At 40.2% G+C, this 20,604-nt stretch overlaps 1 protein-coding gene across 2 annotated transcripts; it reads left to right on the forward strand.

Annotated features, from left to right (window-relative positions):
* The first annotated feature begins 3,770 nt into the window (after window positions 1-3,770).
* On the forward strand, window positions 3,771-15,418 carry RXYLT1 (ribitol xylosyltransferase 1). 2 transcript variants are annotated; one of them, XM_048929119.1, is made up of 6 exons: window positions 3,771-3,970; window positions 4,310-4,486; window positions 5,921-6,023; window positions 11,044-11,358; window positions 13,388-13,558; window positions 14,435-15,418. In XM_048929119.1, the coding sequence occupies exons 1-6, from the start codon at window positions 3,826-3,828 to the stop codon at window positions 14,850-14,852; spliced, it is 1,329 nt and encodes a 442-aa protein (XP_048785076.1). In that variant the 5' UTR covers window positions 3,771-3,825; the 3' UTR covers window positions 14,853-15,418. The 2 variants fall into 2 exon arrangements, with proteins under 2 accessions (XP_048785076.1, XP_048785085.1); XM_048929128.1 differs by lacking the exon at window positions 4,310-4,486.
* The last annotated feature ends 5,186 nt before the right edge of the window (window positions 15,419-20,604 follow it).

Raw genomic sequence — 20,604 nt, forward strand, 5'->3', positions numbered from 1 at the left:
CACTAGAAATTTGTTAGATGGATGTGATATCCAAATATGTTTCTTGATGTTATTAAAACAAGATTATGAGGTTTATAATCCCTTCTATCCACAGAGCAGTAATTTATACTATTGAAAAAATGTAGAGATTTATTTAAGTGGAAAATGTATTAGTGATACTTTTATAAATATTTTCAAAATATTTATATGTCTTAGATTTGTACTTAAAATAGCAAAAGACTGTACAAACCATGTTTTTTGGAAGACTTTATTTGGATTGTTGTGACAGCAAATTGGGAATAAATCTCATTGCAAACATGAAATAAATCTTAAAGGAGCGGGAAACTGACTTTACTGCTTGTTTTTGTTACGTATATCAAAACTATGGCAGTGCAAGAGTTGCAGAATAAGGCAGACCATACTTCAAAGCAGGCTTCCATTGCCAGACCCATCAGTATTGTTGGAAAGGTCTACCCTGGTCCTGATGTAGCTGTTGAAAATATGTAAGACTTGGAAGCAGCAGCCATCAGCTCTTTCTTTGTGTTACTGATAGGCAATGCTTCAGACGGATTTGTACTTTGACATTCCATACAGACAACAGCCTGGAGACGTTCCAAATAGTGCATGAAATGCAGGAGGACAAACCAGATAATACCTAAAAACATCTCCAGTTATTTATGTTTTGTACCTGAGAGAAACATAGATTGACAGATAGGTTTGGCTTTTTATTAGAATGAAGAAAAAAAAACCAACCTCTTTTGACGTACCTGCAGCACATCAGTTTCTCAAGAGGGAGCTGCTCTCATTTTAACTAAGAGGCTTCGAGGCCACAGATGGACTCCCTCCTATTGACCTAGCTGTAATAATTAAAAAAAAAGTCACTGCCATTAATTCCTCACCACTATCGACAGTTACTTACCACCACCTCTCTGCCAGATGGAATCACCCCATCAAGGGAACAGTTCAGCCAGGTAAAAGAGACCCCAATCTGCTTCTGCCTGAAGGATGATATTAGGGTGCTCTCACACGAAGCACAGACAGCACTGTTTCCATTAATGAGCAACAGGGCCTATCTAAGAGTTCTATCCAGAGGAGAATCCGTGAAAAGCCTCGGAACAGGTGCTGTGATCTCCAGCTAGAATGAAGGCCTCTTTCCATCTACGTTTCTTTAATTGCCTCCTGCAGACTTTTCCCTTTCTTTCAGACTTGTACAAAGCAGCTTAGCAGATTTGAGCCTTTGCAGAAAAGAACTTGCAATAGCAGCTGCCTCCTACATTCTGCAGATGGCACTAAGACACCTACAGGCTTCTTAATTGATGAAAACAAGACTAATAGAACAGTAATTATACCCAGAAAAGCTTTGTAGGAAGTTACTGACAACAAATGTATTCGTTCCATATTACTCATTTCATATTACTCGGGTAGATAGTGATAGAACAAGGGAGAATGGTTTCAAGCTCAAAGAGGGAAGGTTTAGTTTGGATATCTTCACAGAGAGTAATGATGTGCTGGCACAGGCTGCACAGAGAGGTTGTGCATGCTCTGTCCCTGGAGGTGTTCAAGAGCAGTTGGGATGGGGCCCTGGGCAGCCTGGTCTAGTACCAGATCTGGAGGTTGGTGGTCCTGATGGTGGCAGGGGGGAAGGACTTGTTGATCCTTGGGGTCCCTTCCAACCCAAGCCATTCTGATTCTCTATTCTGATGAAGTCAGTTAGACCCTTTCTGTCATTCTCAGCTGTGCCCAGAACCTTGCTCAGTTCTGTCTACATTACATATTGACCAACGCAGTTTTCTACAACTTCTCATTGATATCAAGGGTGGAGAGTGTAAAGGATACTAGAGAATAATTTATTGTAGGAGTTATGAGCATTAAAAAGCAAATAGCAGAAAGAATCTTTTATTTTTTTCCACACATAAAAAAATATATTTTTCACAGAAACAAAAAGCTTGCTTCTACAGCTGCTTACCAGAATGTTTTGACTTCCAGCCACATCCATAATAATAATTTTAAAACTCCAGGCTAACTTTCACTTGTTGAAATGAATTCTTGAATAGAAAGAGCATTTATTGAATGCACTTTACACTTCTTCTAAAAACGCAATTTTTTGTTGTTGTTGTTAGGTTAGGATTCTTCCATGTCTCATGCCTTACGTCCTGCTGTGTAGAAGAGGTGAGCCTACTTCTTAGCATCACCTAGTAGATTCAAATATTTGCTTTGTGCAAAGGTCTAGGACGTTAGTGGTGCTCTACTCCTCTTTTCTCGACATTTGGTGGGCTTTAGGTCTTCAACAACATATCCAGTTTGCTACAGAGTACTAGAAAGTTAGTAGGCCTTTGTAGGCTGCCACAGACACTGCGTAGGAAGTACAGGCATTCCCTGACTTTGGCATTTACTGCATGGTTTCTCATGATTTTGAGGAATCCCCATGGTTAAGATGACTTTTTCCAGTTTTACCTTCCTGTTAGTCTCACCATATAGTCCCTAGACAAAGCTCCTACTCTAAGATCCTTACTTATTAGACATTCTGTTAATTCTATCCCTCTCTTCATGTATTCTTAATATTACATATGTTTTTCAGTCACACTTGTTTCTTAGATTTAGTCCTTCTTGACTTTTTTTTTAAAGCCTCTCCCCTGTATAGGAAGTTAGCTGAATCTGTGTGGGAAGAAAAGAGAATTTTCTAATTACTTTTTACAGTTTATATTACTGCATTGTTTTAAATTAAATAGTAAACTCTTTGCAAATCGATTTCCTATATTTTTTTTGCAGCTCAGTATGTGAACCTAGTTACCAATACAGTCTAGAAAACAGGCTACAGTTAGAGCTGAAAATGGTATGATATCAATCTCTATAGATATCACATCTCCGTTCTTTTCAAAGTTTGAGACTATAGCACTTCACTGTGCATTCACACAGCAATAAGCTAAAAAACCAAGAATAAAACCCAGTCATCATTCCGAAAGCTTTTATCTGGCACACTTTTCCCATTAAACTATAAATCACTGTAGCCAAGATGAAGTGGCCTTGACTCCCAAAAGGAACTTCACTTCTGCAACAGAGTTCTGTTAGCACTGATAAGTGTATTAGGAAGGTTTGAATTGGCTGAGATAAAAACCACAGCTACATTCAGGATTAGGAACTGGGCTGGGAACTGGGCTGGAAAAAAATGATAAGTCAAGCTAATGTAGACCACCAGAAAGGTTACCCAGAATAAAGGTATCACTGCTATCACTGTTGGCTACCAGGATATGTTTCCAGTTCTGGGAACGTATGTAGAACGTATGTAACTAAGTTAGATCTGAGATTTGGCATCTCCCAAAGCCTGCTAAGGCAACCAAGTACCATTTGGTTTGGAGCTAGCAGAGGCCTCTTCTAAAAATTTTCAGCCTGTGTAAGAGCAAATTTTAGTGCTCAAAAGGGTATTTTTGTTTTATTTTATTATTATATATATATTTCTAAAAGGAATCAATCAAAAAGAGCCAGAACAGGTTGTGGGGTTGTGTGTCATGTTATGATCTGTACTGTTGCAAACCCTCTCTGTGCTCAGAGCGGATGAAGGTCACTGGACTTCAGCTGTTGTCAGGGTCGTGGCATTAGAAAACAGGCTGCCGGTTGCTTCCCAGGAATTGTAACATCTAGCTTTAGTAAAGACTGATGGTTCAACTTCCTATGTAAAACGATTCAACTGAGTCAGCCTACAGCTTTCTATGAGATAAAACCCTTACGGCTGCCCTTTGTCGCGCCCAGCGCCGTCATTAACCCCGGTACGCGGGGACGCGCGCAGCGCCGGGCCGCGGCTGCAGCCCCTCCCGCCGCCGCCTCACGGCGCTCTCCCCGCCGGGCGGCATGCGGGGCGCTCGCAAGCGGCTCTGTTCCGCCCTGCTCGTCGCTTACGGCCTCTTCTCCCTGTACGCGGCCTACACCGTCTTCCTCCGACCCCGCCGCCCGGCCGCCTCCCGCCCGCCGCACAGGGACCGCCGCGGCCCGCGAGGTGAGAGCGGCGGCAGACCGCGCCGGGGAAAGACGGCCCGCGCCGGAGAGGCCTCGTCGCGGGCGAGCGGCAGTGCCCGCCCCGCAGCGTCCCCGTTGCGGGATGACGAGCAGGGGCGCGGGGGCGGCCCCTGAGGGGAGAGCGGGGCCGAGGAGCCCCTGTGCCCACACCCCACCGCTACCCGCCCGCCCGCGCTGGCGGCCGCCATCTTCCCGCCGCCGTTATGGCCGGGGCGGGGCGTGACGAGATGCGGGCTTGGGGTACCGACCGCGACGCGTGTACGCTTCGTAAACGTCTAAGGAGAGGGTTTTGTGTGAGTTGTGTGTTTGGGTATCCCAGGTATCGATCACGTTCCTTTGGGGAATGAAGAGTGGAACCCGTGGGAAGCTGATGAGAGAAGTGAACAGGTTGCGGCTCAGCAGAGATACGAAAATATTCTTAAGCTGGTACAAAATGCAAGGTCTCAGCTAGAACAAACCAGGCTCAGAGTACAGATCTGGGGAAAAGCAGCGATTGGTGAGCAGATACAATGAAAAATTATTCATCACAACTTCTCTGGTAGAACACTTTCCTCTGCTTTTCAATAAATGAATGTTATATACGTACAGATATTATACGTATGATTGAAATATTGAAATGTGTGTATATCTGTAAATGAGAAGCATTAAGGAAGTGGTAGTTATTCAGTGTTATATTAATACCAATATAAAACTAGTTACTTGTATCAGTTCTATTCAGGGTTGCTTTTCACATCTGTCAAAGAAGAGTTGTACAAATGGCCAAGAAACAGGATCACACTGTGCACAAAACTTACAGTGCAACAGAGGATAGGCGTCTTATTTGATTAAAACAGGGTTTTTGTCATGTTTACCCTTAATGAACTAAAGTATTGTGCAGTGAGAAATAGACCATTTTGTGTACTGCTGCAACCATTGATGAATTGGGAAATTGTTCTGGTGAAGAAGACGTTGAGTTGCCTCTCTGTAATTGGACTTTGGCTACTGTTGAACACATATCATTTTTCTTATAGAATCATAGAATCCTCAGAATTGGAAGGGACCTTTGAAGGCAATCTAGGCCAACTTCCCTGCAGTGAACACCCACAGCTAGATCAGGTTGCTCAGAACCCTATCCAGCCTGACCTTGAATGTCTCTAGGGACAAGGCATCTACCACCTCCCTGGACAACCCATTCCAGTGCCTCACCACCCTCACTGTAAAATACTTTTTCCTTACATCCAACCTAAATCTCCCCTCTTTAAGTTTGAAACCATTTCCCATTGTCCTGTTACCACAGACGCTGCTGAAGAGTCCATCCCCTTCTTTCCTATAGCTCCCCTTTAGATGCTGAAAGGCTGCTATCAGGTCACCTCGAAGCCTTCTCTTATCCAGGCTGAACAGCCCCAGCACTCTCAGCCTGTCCCTATAGGACATGTGCCATCCCTTGGATCACTTTTGTAGCCCTCTGTTATTTTTAAAGTTTCTTTAGAAATGTAGAATTTCCAGCTTTAGTTAAAACTTTTACTTAGCACAGGGCACACAGTGTATTACATGGTGATACGTTCTGTCATAAAATTTGGGTATTTCACAGAAGCTTAAGAGAAATATGCTTGTGCTTGGAGTACTGATTAATACGTGTTTTTTAAGTGTTTTTAAGTGTTAGGGGTGCCAGAAAGAGATGTTAACAGAAACGCTAATGTGGTATATTTTCATTTAGTAAGCAGAACAATCTTTTCAAATGCCTGATGTGTAAAAAAGTTATATTAACTAATTGCAACTCTTAGAGAATTTGGGGGTGCAGTGTCCATAAAAATTTTCATATTTCTTTTCTGAGTAGGTACTTACTCTTTTTTATTTTCTAAAACTACATTATTTTTTTCCTTCTTTTTTTCTTGCTGGTAATGTAGAGATATGCATTCAAATTTGCATCATATCTTTGTCTTTTATGTAGGCCTTTACCTATGGCAGCATATTTTTGGAGGGCATCTTGAGCCAGCTGATGTGACTGCGCAGTGGAGGGAAGGAAGCCAAAAAGCAGGAAAAACACATTTCAGGTACTAGCTGCCTAAATTAACAAGCCTCCTGCTCACTGATTTTTGCTTTCCAGTGCAGAGTTTGTTAAAGAGCATGGTAAGATTCAGAGGTACATAATTTTGTCCATCAAAGTTGGAATTATTTTAATACAAGTTGAAAGTACTTTTATTTAGAGTCTCCTTCTCTGGAGATGTTCAAGACCTGCCTGGATGCCTACCTGTGCTACCTGCTGTAGGGAACCTGCTTTGGCAGGGGGGTTGGACTCCATGATCTCTGGAGGTCCCTTCCAACCCCTACAATTCTGTGATTCTGTAATTTTGTGGTGTATGGATAACTGAGGAATATGCACACAATATCTCTTTTAATACTCTTTTAATACTTTTTTAATACTCTTTTAATCACAAGAAACAGTTACATTTGGAAAAGCATACTTAATAAAAACAGCAAAATACTTAATAAAAACTACTTAATAAAACATAAACATAAGAACAGCCTAAACACATCACCATAAAAAAATTCAAAAGCTATGGAGCAATTCCATCAACTGTTTTGTAAAGTATGAAAAGACTCCCAGTGCTGAGAAAGATGGCAGCAAAGAGACCTCACCAGTCGAGGGAACCAGCCCTGAGAAATGTGTTAAAACTGAGGCTTGAGTTTGGGAGTTGACTGAAAGAGATGTGAGGCAAGAAAATGTCTTGTGCCATTTTATTTCTGTTGTATTTAGGGAAAATGGACTTCATCTGCTCATTCATTAACAGGATTGTACCAAAACCGTAATTTCTTTCTATTTATAACAAAAACAACCTGCCAGACTCGGCATTTTGGTTAACCACTTGATAAGCAAAGCAAAAATTTATTTATAAAGGAATTTGACACTTGAAGCACTGCTTGTTTTGAAAATGAATTTTGATCTGTGACCGTGCACATTTTAAGACTGTAGTCAAGCATATTTTGTATTATTTAGCACCTTAAAGTTTTGCATCATTCACTTTTTAATACAATTTTTGAAGGCTTTCAGTTAAGGTGCAGTAAAAGAATCATAGAATCCTAGACTGACTTGGGTTGGAAAGGACCTTAAAGATCATGACTTCCAATGCCCTGCAATGAGCAGGACTGCCACCCACCAGCTCAGGCTGCCCAGGGCCCCTCCCAACCTGGCCTCAAACACCTTCAGGGATGGGGCACCACAGCTCCTCTGAGCAGCTGTGCCAGTGCCTCACAGCCAGTCTTCTTTGTATGGACGTGAGGGTATTTTATAAGACAGTGCTTTTCTTGTCTATATGGAATAATTCGCTGCATGTAACTGAGTCCATTGATTGGATGATTAAGCATATTTTCTGTCTGGTCTACCTGTTTCAGATGAATAATAACCTCACGTGGTTCCTCTGCTTGCGTGCATCTTTCAAAGAAAGACTTCTATATTAGCATTTTAATGTCGTCTTATTATGTTTAGAGGAGTTGGGAGTAGTAGAGTCTTCAACTTGAGCATCAGATCCTATGAAAATGTGAAGTTTAATTCAGGTACCAGTATAGTAGAGGTTAAAATTTAGCAAACTGGTAAGAACTTTTGGTGAAAATTATAGAAAAAATATAACTCATGTTAATGATTGGGATTCTGAAATGAGGTAAGTGAGGTTATACTTCTTAGTCAAATTGGAAATGTTATTTTGTAGCTTTTTGTGAGGAAGAAGTAATGTATGATCTTGGCTGGTCACTGGTGAAAATATTTTCTGGAATTATTGACTTATTTATTGCTTGGCTGAGGTAAATTATTTCCATTTAATTACTGGGTGAGGGAGCTAGATGTTCACCTGAACATTTTTGAGGAGTCTCAAATCTGAAGAAAGAAATGCCAAATTATTACTTGAACACACTTGCATAACTACACCCAATGTGTATCTTTAAGATGGAGAATATTCATTTTTGGTGCAGATTTTAATGGCTTTGAGTTTCTAGTCAAGAGTTTGCTTAAAGGATGGTAGAAGTATTGAATTCTACCTGAAAATCGGGAACATTTTCTTAAAAACAGTAGGAGAAGGAGCTGCCAAGTTATGTGTTGGCACTTCTAGAGTAAGTAGGAGAACAGAGTGCATCAGCTTGCTTGGCCAGAAGCAGTTCACATCTTCTTGTCTTTCAGAAGGATGTTGTAGAGAAGGGAACGTCAAACTTGCAATCATACAAGCATTCCTAAATTTCTGTTCCACGGAGAGTTTCGCTGTCTATTTTAACATTCAGAGATGCTTTCCCACAGTCTCAGTCCCTGATAATCCCTGTTGTTCTACAGTTTTCTTCTGTCCATTCTTCTGCCCTCTGTGCAAACTGCAGACATCTTTCTTGATTCATTGCAGATAGCTGAATGAAAGCACATTCAACAAAATTAGCAAGCAAAGATTTCTTTTCCTGACAGATGATTTCGCAAGGGATCACTTACGGCAGTGTAGTTTCCTTAATAGCCTTTGGTGAAGCTTTTTGAAAAGCCGGATACACTGTTACTATGGGATCCCTTTTATCTGTATTCTTACTAACACTCTCATAGGTGCAGGTCGCATTGGTGAGATAGCATTTATTTGTAGGAGCCATGCTTGCAGCAGAGTTTATCCACCTGTGTGACCTTACCAGAGCCGGTGATGTTACTCTTCATTGTAGGTTCTTCCAGAGAGGGAAGTCATGCTGCCTGTTCTGTAGCTCTGAGAGTCCCCTCAAGTTGTTTTTGTAGAAGGGACTGATGCTGGCAGATGAGCTTTTCATTAAGCACAGTACCTCTTCATAATGACAGCTGCACAGACCTTTGCCAGCAGTTCTGCAGTTTTCATGTTTGAGTTCCTTCAGAACTCGCAAGTGAAAGCCGTCCAGCTCCAATTTCTTCACTTGATATCATGCTTAATGTGTTTTGATTTCCATTTCCTCTTCAGAGAATGAGGTAGATGTGGAAATGTTCTCTGCTGTGGCTTTGTTACCTCTGATTACGTTTTTCAAACCGTTGCCATTAAGTGGTCCCACTAGTTCTGTACTTCCCTTTATTATGGGTTTTTTCATATATTTGTTCTTTATATATTTAAAAGCCTTCACCAATCGTGGACCTATTTGGCATCTTTTCCTCTGTTAAAATATTTAACCTAATTATATTGCTGCTATAGAGCGGCTGTTACCTTGCAACTAGGTCTGGAAAACCAAATCTAAAATAATATCTTTTTGTAGAAGTTTTCAGACTAGTAAGGAAAAACAAAGACTTCATTGGAAGTGAGTTGTTTATTGAGTCCAAAATGCAAACTCCACATCTCGGTCTGATGAGGTATTGATATAATCTATGTGAATAGTGAATTTGCAGCTTCTGTAACTTCCTTTATGTTTCCTAACCACTGTTGTATTCTGATTGGTAGTTAATAGCACAATCTTAGTACTGTTTTATTATTACTGAAGTACGGTGTTTTCTTGATTTTTCTCCCTCCAGCACAATGTCATGCTGCTAAAATTCATGTTTCCTTCCATCCTTCCCTCCCCAGCTGTACCTCATGTTACTCCTGTACAAGTGGTAGCCTCACAACACTGTCTGCAGATAAAACTCTTTTCCCCCCGGTCTCTTTTCACAAAGTTATCACCTGCATATCCTATTTTCTGTATTAGGCATTCTGATGCTCAGGGTGTTCTCTTATAAGTCTCAGTGATGAGGCTGTCACTGTTCTTGTGCCCTATGAAGTCTTTTCTCACTGTATATTTAACTTTAGATTTTGTCTTGGCCTGCTTTACATTAAATCTTTTAACAGACTTAATTCCTAATCATGAGTTTTCTTGGCTCCAAAATAAGGCACTGAACCAGCAGCATGGCAGCATAATTCAGGTTTAGAGTATACTTACCAAAGGTCAGCCTGTTTCAGGTATCTTCAGCGATGCAGTCTGTACAGCTTTGCTGTGAATTTTCTTCTCACTAAGCGTGCTTGAATTGAAACTGCTAGTCTCAGTATTTTGTGAGTTATACCACATGCTTATTTCCAATTCATTAAAACTGATGTTTATTCTAAATTAAATTGTACTTAAAAAACTGTAGTAATGCAGTATTGTTTTTCAACCTGAAACACTAATACTAAATTGATTTCTGAGGGGAAAAAAACTGAACACCTAGCCTTTTTTCACCTCCACTCCTTCCCATGGTGTGTAATCACTAATCCTTTGAGATCAGTCAACACTGTTAACAAAGCAGGTGATGGAAGAGCAGGAGCTGGCAAACACTGGTTTGCTTCATGGCAGTTCATAAAGGGCTGCTTATGTACTTGCACTTCCCATGCTTGTTAATGATTGCTGATGTAATGATTTTGCTACATGGCTGCAATTCCAATATATTGTGATAGATCTAATTCATACCTAAAACTTTTGTGCAACCTGACCTGTATCAAAGCCTGTGGTTTGACCAGGATCACACAAGCAGCATGAGTTTAGATACATATATCTTGCCTTAGGGATTCTACTGAGTATCAGATGATGCAGTCTGGTTACTGGGCTTACTTTAACATAACCAAAATTTCAGGGCAAAACAAACACCAGACCAGCCAGCTGTCGCTTATTAAGACATCTGTTTTAGTAAGCTTTTACAAGTTTTTCCTCTCGTTGTTCTAATGCATTATTCACTGGTTATTACTGGAATTAATAAAAAGCTTGACTTTGAGTGATCATCAAAGCATGTGTCCTCTGTGTGTGTGTGTGTGTGTGTGTGTGTGTGTGTGTGTGTATGTTTGGTTGGGTTTTTTTTAAGTTGATTTGCCTACATTTTGTTCAAACACAATGGCACTTCTGGTTTATTGGCAAAATACTGTACTTCCATTTAAGTCTAAATCTTTTTTTATTTTTCTCCAAAATAAAGCTGAAAGTGGTTATATTCCTCGTTATAACTATAGATATTAACAGCACAAGTGGTTGCACTCACATAGGTGTATGCATTTACGTTAATGAAGAAAAATGCCTCTGGCTTGCAGCGAGGATGCTTAGAAGATCAAGGTCAATAATTTGCCTTAAGGGTGTTTACTCTTTGTATTTTGGTTTTCACAGCTTCATCACTGGTCCATCTGTAGTTCCTGGCTACTTCTCAGTTGAAGCTGAGAATGTCGTGCTAGTTCTGAATGGAAGAGAAAAAGCAAAGATCGCTTACGCCACTCAGTGGTTGCATTATGCACAAACGTTGCTTCAGACTCGCAAGATACAGCATGTAGCAGTTGTGCTGCTTGGGAATGAGCAGTGCAACAACGAATGGATTCAGCCATACCTGAAAAGGCACGGAGGATTTGTAAATCTGCTCTTTGTGACGTACGACTATGCATTGGTAAATGAAGAAGATATTTTCCAGTGGCCTTTAGGAGTAGCCACGTAAGTGCTGTAGACACAGGTTTACATTTGAAACCTAATTGTTCTATATGAGGGCTGGAAATAGAATTGGAATATTACTGCTGATAGCCGAAATGAGTACAGTAGAACATGGTCCTGTTAATGATTTTCTACGTGATGCGTTGGAGTCTTCAAAATTACATCTATCAATTAAAATAATAACAGAAAAAAGTATAGGGTTTAGCTTCTAAAAAAAATCAGTTTGTGCTTAGTGGAGTTTTCTGTTAATTTTTCTTCAGTAGGTTTTCTCCTGAAATTTATCATAACTGCTGATGTAATATGTACACGAGGATTTAAAAGGTATTAATGTAATGAGGTTCCAACTACGGTCTGTTCAGGACAGGAATGGGGTACTATTGGTGATACTTTTTTTTTTTTAACCCCTATTTTGGCTCTCAAAAGTAAATTATACGCCTCTCCTTTGGAATTAGTATACTCCAGCATCACTTTAGAACAAGCTGGCTTAACTGCTTACTCACAAGACCTTTTTGTTCTACATAGTGCTCACGCTGTTTATGTGAAATAGGTATGTGTTTGGTTCAGTTAAATGTATTTTTTTCTACCTTAATCCTTATTAACAAAGTTCATAGTGTTTTAGCTATGTATCATGATAATACAAGAACAGAAGAATTCAGGATTATTTTCATAGCTTGTGTTGCACTTGAATTTAGCATCCTGTATGGAGTCAGTGTGCAGATTATATGTAGCTTTATACATGGTGCCACTGAAGTATTGGATTCTTGATAGCGTCAGAGAATTGATGATATTGGGAGTTCATGAGCAAAAAGAAGTTGAGTTTTGAGATGTCAAGATTAAGGTGACAAAACAGAAAGAAACAACAGAGTAGTAACATGTGCTGTGAAACTGAATGTAGAAAGAGAGATCAGATGTCAGGATGGAGCTTTGCAGCCAGTTAGAAAACTTGTTGTTAAAGGCATGTAAATGGTCCAGATTTTCCAAGGGAAGAAGGAAAAGAAAGATAAATAGAATGCTGTAAAAATATTTGGCATGGGGGAAAAATTGGTTTTGTGAGAGTAGATGAATTAATGTTCATCAGGTTGGAGAACTTGGAAAGGGCTGCTTCATCCAAATCTGGGAAGGTGAGGCAGATGAGCGCAGATATTCCAAATTATGAGGGCTGCTCTGAAAGTTATGTCTCCTGTTTTATTATGTTGGCCCATGCTGTCAGAGGTGGATGTTGGTACAGCAGTAGAGGCTGAACCTTCCCACCAATATCCTGTTCCATGTTGTTGCTGTACGACAGATGGCAGCAGAGGGGCACTCTGACGTGGCAGTGCATATAGAGCAAAGGTATGGCCTTGAATTCCTCCATGTGGAAATAATAGCACCCACTGACATTCACTGATGCTTGTTGAATGTTTCTGGAGACCGACCAGTGGATGTGAGCATGCTGAGGCAGTGGGTGCTGCATTTCAGCAGTGGCAACACTGGCATGAAAGACAAGTCAGTTTATGGATGGCCGTGCAGATATTTATGTGATGGCAGGCAGGCTTTTGTTCATCGCTGGTGAAAATGCACAGCTAATGATGATGCCTATATTGAAAAATACTGTTTTCTGGCTGAGAATTTGTTCTATCAAAGTGTTATTTTGCTCGTTGTTATAGTTTCCATTGGAGTACAAGGAGGCATTATTTTTGGACAACCAATGTATTAATGAGAATTAAATAATTGCAAAGTAAAATAGAGAACAGCTGCTTTTGGAAATGTGTGTTTCTAAGGGATATTTGTAGCGTGCATGCATGCTTTCTGTGGTGTCAAAATAGGACAGACGTCTGTGGAGACATTCCAGAAGGGAGTGGTCAGGACAAAGGGAATAAAGACCAACTTTTAGGAGAAAACTTGTACTGGCTTGCTTATAGCTACAGATGTTGATTGGTTTGAAAAAGAAAAATGGTTTAAATCTTAGAATATGCTACAGTGAACATGGTGCAAAATGTATTTTCTTTCAGCATAAAGCATTAATTGTGTAATGTGTACGTTCTCTTTACAGCTACAGAAATTTTCCAGTTGTAGAGCCCAGCTGGTCAATGCTACACGATCCAAGGTCGTATCTCTGTAATTTTTTAGGAACAGTTTACAAGAATTCTTCTAGAGAAACCCTGATGGAAATTCTGAAGCAGGATGGGCTTGAGAAGCTTTGCTGGATTGCAGCCAGAGAACAGTAAGACACTGATTCGCTTTTTGAAAATACCCTGAATTTTTGCCTGCTTTATTAATACCAGTCCTTTCTTGAATGTTAAAAAATAGAACAAATAAAGGTAAAAGTCATGATTAAAGAGAACATTGCTAGAATTCTTTGTGTAAGGTTTAATAATATTTCAGTTAGAAATGTATGTATCCTGCATGTAGAGGCATCATATTTTTTTTTCTTATATACATTTGATTATAATGGAAGAAGAAATACTTGTCTTCAATCTTGTGCGTCTTAATCTTTCCAGAAGAAAAAGGCAGCAGTATTTTATTGTCTTCCATACAGGAGTGGGTTTAATCTGAACAATAGTGAAATGATTGATAGTAGGCAGAGCAATGCTTAGCAAGACCTCTGCTACCCTGATGAAGAGCCTCAGGAGGTGAACACTGTCTGTGGCATAACTCTCACAGACATCTGAGACACTCCAGGCATACTAACAGGGTCACTGGATTGCTGCAGTTCTAGAGCAGAGGGATGTAAAGAGTAAGCCTTCACTAATTTGTAGGATTTCAGGTGAAAAAAAAATTCATTGGGCAGTCTCTTTCTGAACTCAGATGTGGAATAAGTAGACACATGCATCATCTGAGTCGTGCAAAATATTGAGCAGGGAGTTTGAATTAGCCCCTCATACTTCTGTATGCTACTAAAAGGACCGTATCTAAAAAGTGTTGTAATCTGGTTTTAACAGTGGTATTATCAATAAAGCTTAAGTATAGTTAAGATTAAAAGCTTTTTTTTACATCCACGTTTTCAGTTCTCTAAGCAATTGATATTAAAGCATATCTCTGCTTTTCATTGTAATGCATGTGGGGAAGTTGTTAATCTTCAACCTCTTTACGTTCCTAGGTGGCAGCCTCAGGAAACAAATGAAAGTTTCAAAAACTATCAAGATGCCTTGCTGCAGAGTGATCTGACGTTGTGCCCAGTGGGAATAAATACAGAATGTTACAGAATTTATGAAGCTTGTTCATATGGATCTGTGCCTGTTATAGAAGATGTAATGACACTTGGTGATTGCAGAAATTCATCAATGTACCACAGTGCTCCATTACAGTTATTAAAAACCATGGGGGCTCCGTTTATCTTTATTAAAAACTGGAAAGAGCTTCCTGCTGTTTTAGAGAAAGAAAAAAAAATGAGCTTACAAGAAAAAATTCAAAGAAGAAAAAAACTCATAGAATGGTATCAAAACTTCAAAGCGTGGATGAGACAGAAATTCATTAATACTTTGGAAAATTCATTTCTGCCCAGTGATAAAGGATAAATGTTCCATGTTGAAAATCTAGAACAGATTGAAAGCTTAATTTCATTAACCTTCTGAGGAAGCTTTTATACAAAAAAAAAATCCCCAAAGGTGGGTGCATTCCGTTTGAAGTCAACAGATTTGGGCTAGCTTAACCAAGAGCTACGTTTGGCCTTCCATCAGGGACAATTTTCAGAGAGGATGTTGATTTAGAGGGGTGTTAGTCTGTAAGGATAACAACAATTTTATGAGTGTTTTGTAAGTTCCATGTTGATGTGTGACGTGGTAATTTTTTTTAAGGAAACCATCTTTGAGCATGTGAGCTTGCTACAATGCGGCATGAGAACAGCAGTTGTTTCTGAAGAACAGGAAGGGAAAGCTGTATTGTTCAGAATGTGTTATGAGACCTAAAAAAAAAGTATGGCTGTAGCAAAATTGCCAGGTTTAGCAGTCAGTAATGGATCTCCTGGTAAGTACTGACTTTGACAGTGTGAACTGTTTACCTGATTGATGTGTTTCATTTCCATGGAAGTGGTCATAAAGCTGATTAAACACTGTGGAATAAAAACGTGTGTTTCCAGGTGAAAGTAGAGAACTATTTCGTCGCAATCTGTTTCCTGTTTAATTTCAGATATGTCTTTAATTTTCAAAATGTCTTTCATTTCTCTTTAGCTTTAGGATGAACCTTTCTGAAGCTCTGCTATTAGGGCATTTGTTCCCTGCAGTTACAGCTGCATATCCTGAATGTTTGGCCTTAAACATGAACCTGCATGTCATTTATCTGATTACTAAAAATCTGCTGGAACTTGTCAGCTCCAGACAGTGGCAGGAATACAAGCAGTGCATGTTTGTGACACTACAGACACAACAAACAGATTTCATTAAATGTAGCGAAAGGGATCTGTTATTGTTCTCGTGCAGGAGAAATGAGTATTTGCTGTTATCTTCTGTGTGTTTGGCTGCGCTGTTTTTCTGCATCACAGCACTGACAGATGTAGGGTGGTATAGTTTTGTGTCTTTGAGTGTTGGTATGCCATATCAGTTTGTTCTCATGTAGCAGTTTAAAAGCCTGTACTGGTGAATAATATTCATTAGTGTAATGATACTATTTAGTTCTGGAGCGTGTCATATGAGAGCATTTCTGTGCTTCTTTTCAGGTTTTCCTGCATGCTTTCTGTTTAAAGAAGAAAACCACATAAAATCATTGGCTTCACTGACAGTGGGTGATACTCACAGTGGCTGTTCTAGGTCTGCAATTATGCGTGTTTCAGACCACCTGGATTTTGGGGAGCTTGCATTCCAAGTGCAGTTAATAGAGAAACAGATGTTCTCAGAAGACAAGTAAACTAAATCCAGATGATCTGAGCTGTATGTCTAAGATAGTCTTCCTGTGACTGTCACCCTCCTATTCTATCTGAAGCACTGTGCAATTGCAGTACAATGCATATGTACTCCTTTCAGCTGAGACTGGAAATAAATACAGCTATCACCATTCAGCACAGAGTTGATGAACCCTGCTGAGAGGAGGAGCAGGATGAATTTCCAGTACATTTCCATCCTGAGGATCTGAGATGGCCATCTGCACAGTAATATGCAGCAGTAAGAAGGCCAGAGAATGGTGCTCACTGCAGTAGTGAAATGTCATAGCTGTAGTTTCCCTCTACTAGAACCTTTCTCTACAAGCCGTAGTACTGGGGAGTAGTGATCCATAGCAGCATTTTTCAAACTGTAATCAACAGTTCCCTAGGCACTGATGGACGATTTCAATAGACTACCAAAAACAGAGAGAGTCAGCCTAGATTCATATCTAAGGTTGGTAACTCCTAGAAGATGTTAGTGGTGTGCAGGTTGAGGTTTGAAAAATAGTTCAGTACGGGATCACCTGTAGTGCTGTTCACATGTTTCTAAGTAAATATGCAAGCTTATTTCTGAACTCGTGGCAATTACACCTTGAGGGAGGGCAGTAGGTGCATCAGAGTTGAAATTTGCATCTCACTCGCTTGTTCTTGAAGCTCAAAGAGGAGTAATTTTCACTTCATCTATGTTTAGCCAAGTCTTAAAGAACTTGCTTGAGAGTAGCCCTGCTGAGAAGGACTCAGGTTCTGGTTGATGAAAAACTGAACATGAGGCAGCAGTGTGTGCTTGCAGCCTGGAAAGCCAATGGTATAATTCTGAATTCCATGAGAAGAAGGGTGGCCAGCAGGGACAGGAAAGTAAGTGTTCCCCTCTACTCTGCATTTGTGAGGCCCCATCTGGAGTACAGCGTCCAGGTCTGGGGCTCCCAACTCGGCAAAGATGTTGGAGAGGGTCCAGAGGAGGGCCACGAACATGATCAGAGGGCTGGAGCACCTCTGCTATGAAGACAGAACGAAGGACCTGGGCTTGCTCAGCCTGCAGAAGAGAAGGCTGCAGGGACCTCATGGCGGCCTTCCAGTATTTAAAGGGAGTTTATAAATGTGAGGGAAGTCTTTCTTTTTTTTTTTTTTTTTTTTTTTTTGTACAAGGATAGATGGTGATTGGACAAGAGGGAATGGTTCTTTGAGGACCCTTCCAACCCAAGCCATTCTGTGATTCATACTTACCTTCTTCTGTCCAAAAGAAATTAATGCTAGAAGTTTTTTCATTTTATTTCTAACGTTAATGAAGCAAAGAGAGCAAACCCTGGTCAAGCCAAGAGAGACTTCTTACACTGCCAAACTTATGAGAGAGGTGCATGTTGAGAGTAGCCCTGCTACTCTCTGTTTTCTCTACTACTCTACTACTGTTCTACTCTGTTTTAGGAGTTAGCCCTCTGGTTTGAGATTGTGATGGTGAAGTAAGGCTTTGCAGGGCACAACCAAATGTCCCACTGCTATCAGAAAGTGAGTGTGGAGCACTCTCGAGCCTTTCTTAAATCAAGGATGCTGACTGTAACATCACATACTGTATGGATGACCAAGTTGGCAGTAATTTGCATACGTGTTGATTTGTGTGCTGAATACTGGTAGCTCTAGCAGTTTCATTATCAGAGATGTTCCCTACTGAAGAAGACTTTACAAATTAAGCTGGATTGCCTTGCTATAAGAGGAAACAGCTAGCTTCTCACGATTTACTGTACTTCTGTCTCTCTTACATAATTCTGAACCCATTAGGAATAGCTGTGAATGTACACTGTAAGCTGTTTAAAAGGTCAGCTCCAGAGCAATGTGTTTCCAGAAAAATGTTACCAGTCCTTGTAGCTGTTGATAATGCTGCAGATAAGGCAGTGGCTTGCAAAGAGTCAGGCTCCTGATTATTGATCATTATTGGACATTAAATTTGCATGTGTTTCAGTATTTAGGTATTTTCTGTATTTTTAGATACTGTCTTTCAATGACTGAAAATTATATGAGTGCTGCAACTAAAAGTTTTATAGAAGGCTTTGCCATAGGAGTTACTAAACATGAATGTGCTGGTATCACCACTTTTACCAATACACATGCAAAACCACAGAAATAAAATCCTGTTTCTTCCTAGCAAACTTTCCAAGTTAGTAAAACCTCCAGAGCTGAGCAAACTCAGCAGCTGTGGCAGCAGCTTCCATTCTACAGAGACCTAAAATATTTCCAGATATTCTTCCTACTGCGATGGGAAATGAAAGACAACAGAAGAAGATTATACTGATTTTGGCATGTTTGTAAAGACTAATGATGGGAGAAACTAATCTACTTCAAATCCAAATCCAACTGTGCACTGCAGAACTTGTTTCCAGGAAAACTGCTACCATAAAGCATGTTGGGACTGCTGTTTTCCAATAGCTAAGAAGGAATCCAATGTTTATGTAATGATGTGAATCCTACACAAAGGATTTGATGAATCAGCCAGAGAAATAAAGCTGATCTGATGAAAACGTGCCTGAAGGGATGACACACAGTTGACACTGGATCCCAGGAACTTTGTGTTGGTTTTGCTTTCTGAGTCCACAAAGTTAAATTGTTTGTTTGTGCAGTGAGCCATCCTGGGATCAGTCCAAAAGTGATGCTATAAAAACCATGCTGTGCAGCAAAAGCAACAGTAGTTCTACACTCTTGTTCTTTCTTCTCCATCCAGAAACTTAAGCAGTCACAGAGAATTGCATAGATTTCTTCTTAATCACCAGCTCATAAACCATGACTAACAATCAGGCTAATCCTGATAAGGAAACAGGTTGCAGAAGGTCATGCTACTGATTATCTTTGATACTTAAATTCTTTGAGTGGGTAAAATTTTTGGATTTCTTCAGGGCCTCTCAAACAATAAAAACCAGTAAAATGACCTGTACTTTTATCTTGCCAATATAAATGTCTTAAATTCCACATCTTTCCTACAGATCCGAAGAACACTTGAATGTTAAAAATGTGACTCTAGTTCTGAAGAGCTTAAAAGCTGAAAAAGGCAGTAAAGGTGCAATCCAAGGGTGGAAAGAAATGCTCATCAGCAGTAGGTGAATGAACCTACATGCATTTCTGATGCATTTCATTCAAACTGCCAAAGAAAATGCATCTGAGCACTGGAATGACATATCGACAAAGTGGTTGGGCAGAGATTCTTTCAGCCTAATGGCAGAAGAGTACGTTTAAAATGGCTCCTGTTTGATATTTTCCACAGTTCAGTCTGACAATCCATAATTCCTGTTTTTTCTTAGCTGACATTCCTATGATCTTCATATTTTTTTTTAATCTTCAGGAATTTGTTATTTTTAGCTTGGGCTGCTTTCTGAAAACAAACGGAAGTATTACACAGCTTCCATGAAATGCGTGTTTTCAAAAGATAAGATGCAAAATAAGTGCTTCAAAGAGAAACAAGTCATTCACTAAGATCCAGGTGAGGACACGGCCCATACAAAAAAGTTAAGTTGTGCAGGTGGCCACATATAAAGGAAAACAAGTCTCTGAATGGCTGAAATTAGCCCAGTTCTTCCAAATGAAGTTACTCAAACAGTACAGAGCTGCTAAATATTGTATTTGGAAGTTTGCTATATCTAAGGAGTCTTGTTCAGGGCCCCAAATGCAAAGTTTGTGCGTTAGTGAAATCTTTTTCCTCCTTTCTGTAGCAGTTTGTTGTTTATTTTTTTAATGTGAAGAATAACAGCTGCTGCTGGCCATGACTGACAGGAGATCCATCTCAACTGATATTTTTGCTGGGAGACTAAAATGTTTTCCTCCATAGCTGCTTATTGAGAATCAAAGAATCATCTAGGTTGGAAAAGACCTTCAAGACCATCAAGTCCAACCATCATCCTGACATACCGAGTTCCATTTAGAACATTCAAGTATTTGTGTGATCATGGCACCTGACAACCCTCATCAGCAGTTAGGCTGCTGCAGTGCTAAGGCACAAAATACTCTCAGAGGTGAGGAGCCCAGGTTCAAACCTTGGGTCTGGGCTGGGCAAAACAGGGATGCTGTTCACAGCAATTGATGTCATGTACTTGGAGTGGCGCAAGGCCTTCGATATGGTCTTGCACCACATCCTCATCTCTAAATTGGAGAGATGGATTTGAAAGGTAGACTATTTGGTGGGTAAAGAATTGTTTGGATGGTCATAGCCAGGGGGTTATTGTCAATGGCTGAGTGCCCAGGTCAAGGCCAGTCATGAGTGGTGACCTCCAGGAGTCCATCCTGGGACCAGTGCTCTTCAGCATCTTTATCAATGGTGTAGAGGATGGGATCAAGTGCACCCTCAGCAAGTTTGTGACGACACCAAGCTGAGTGGTGCAGTTGGCACAATAGAAAGAAAGGATGCGATCCAAAGAAACCTGGACAGGCTTGAAAAG

Source organism: Lagopus muta, chromosome 1, assembly GCF_023343835.1.
Source record: "Lagopus muta isolate bLagMut1 chromosome 1, bLagMut1 primary, whole genome shotgun sequence".
Lineage (NCBI taxonomy): Eukaryota > Metazoa > Chordata > Aves > Galliformes > Phasianidae > Lagopus > Lagopus muta.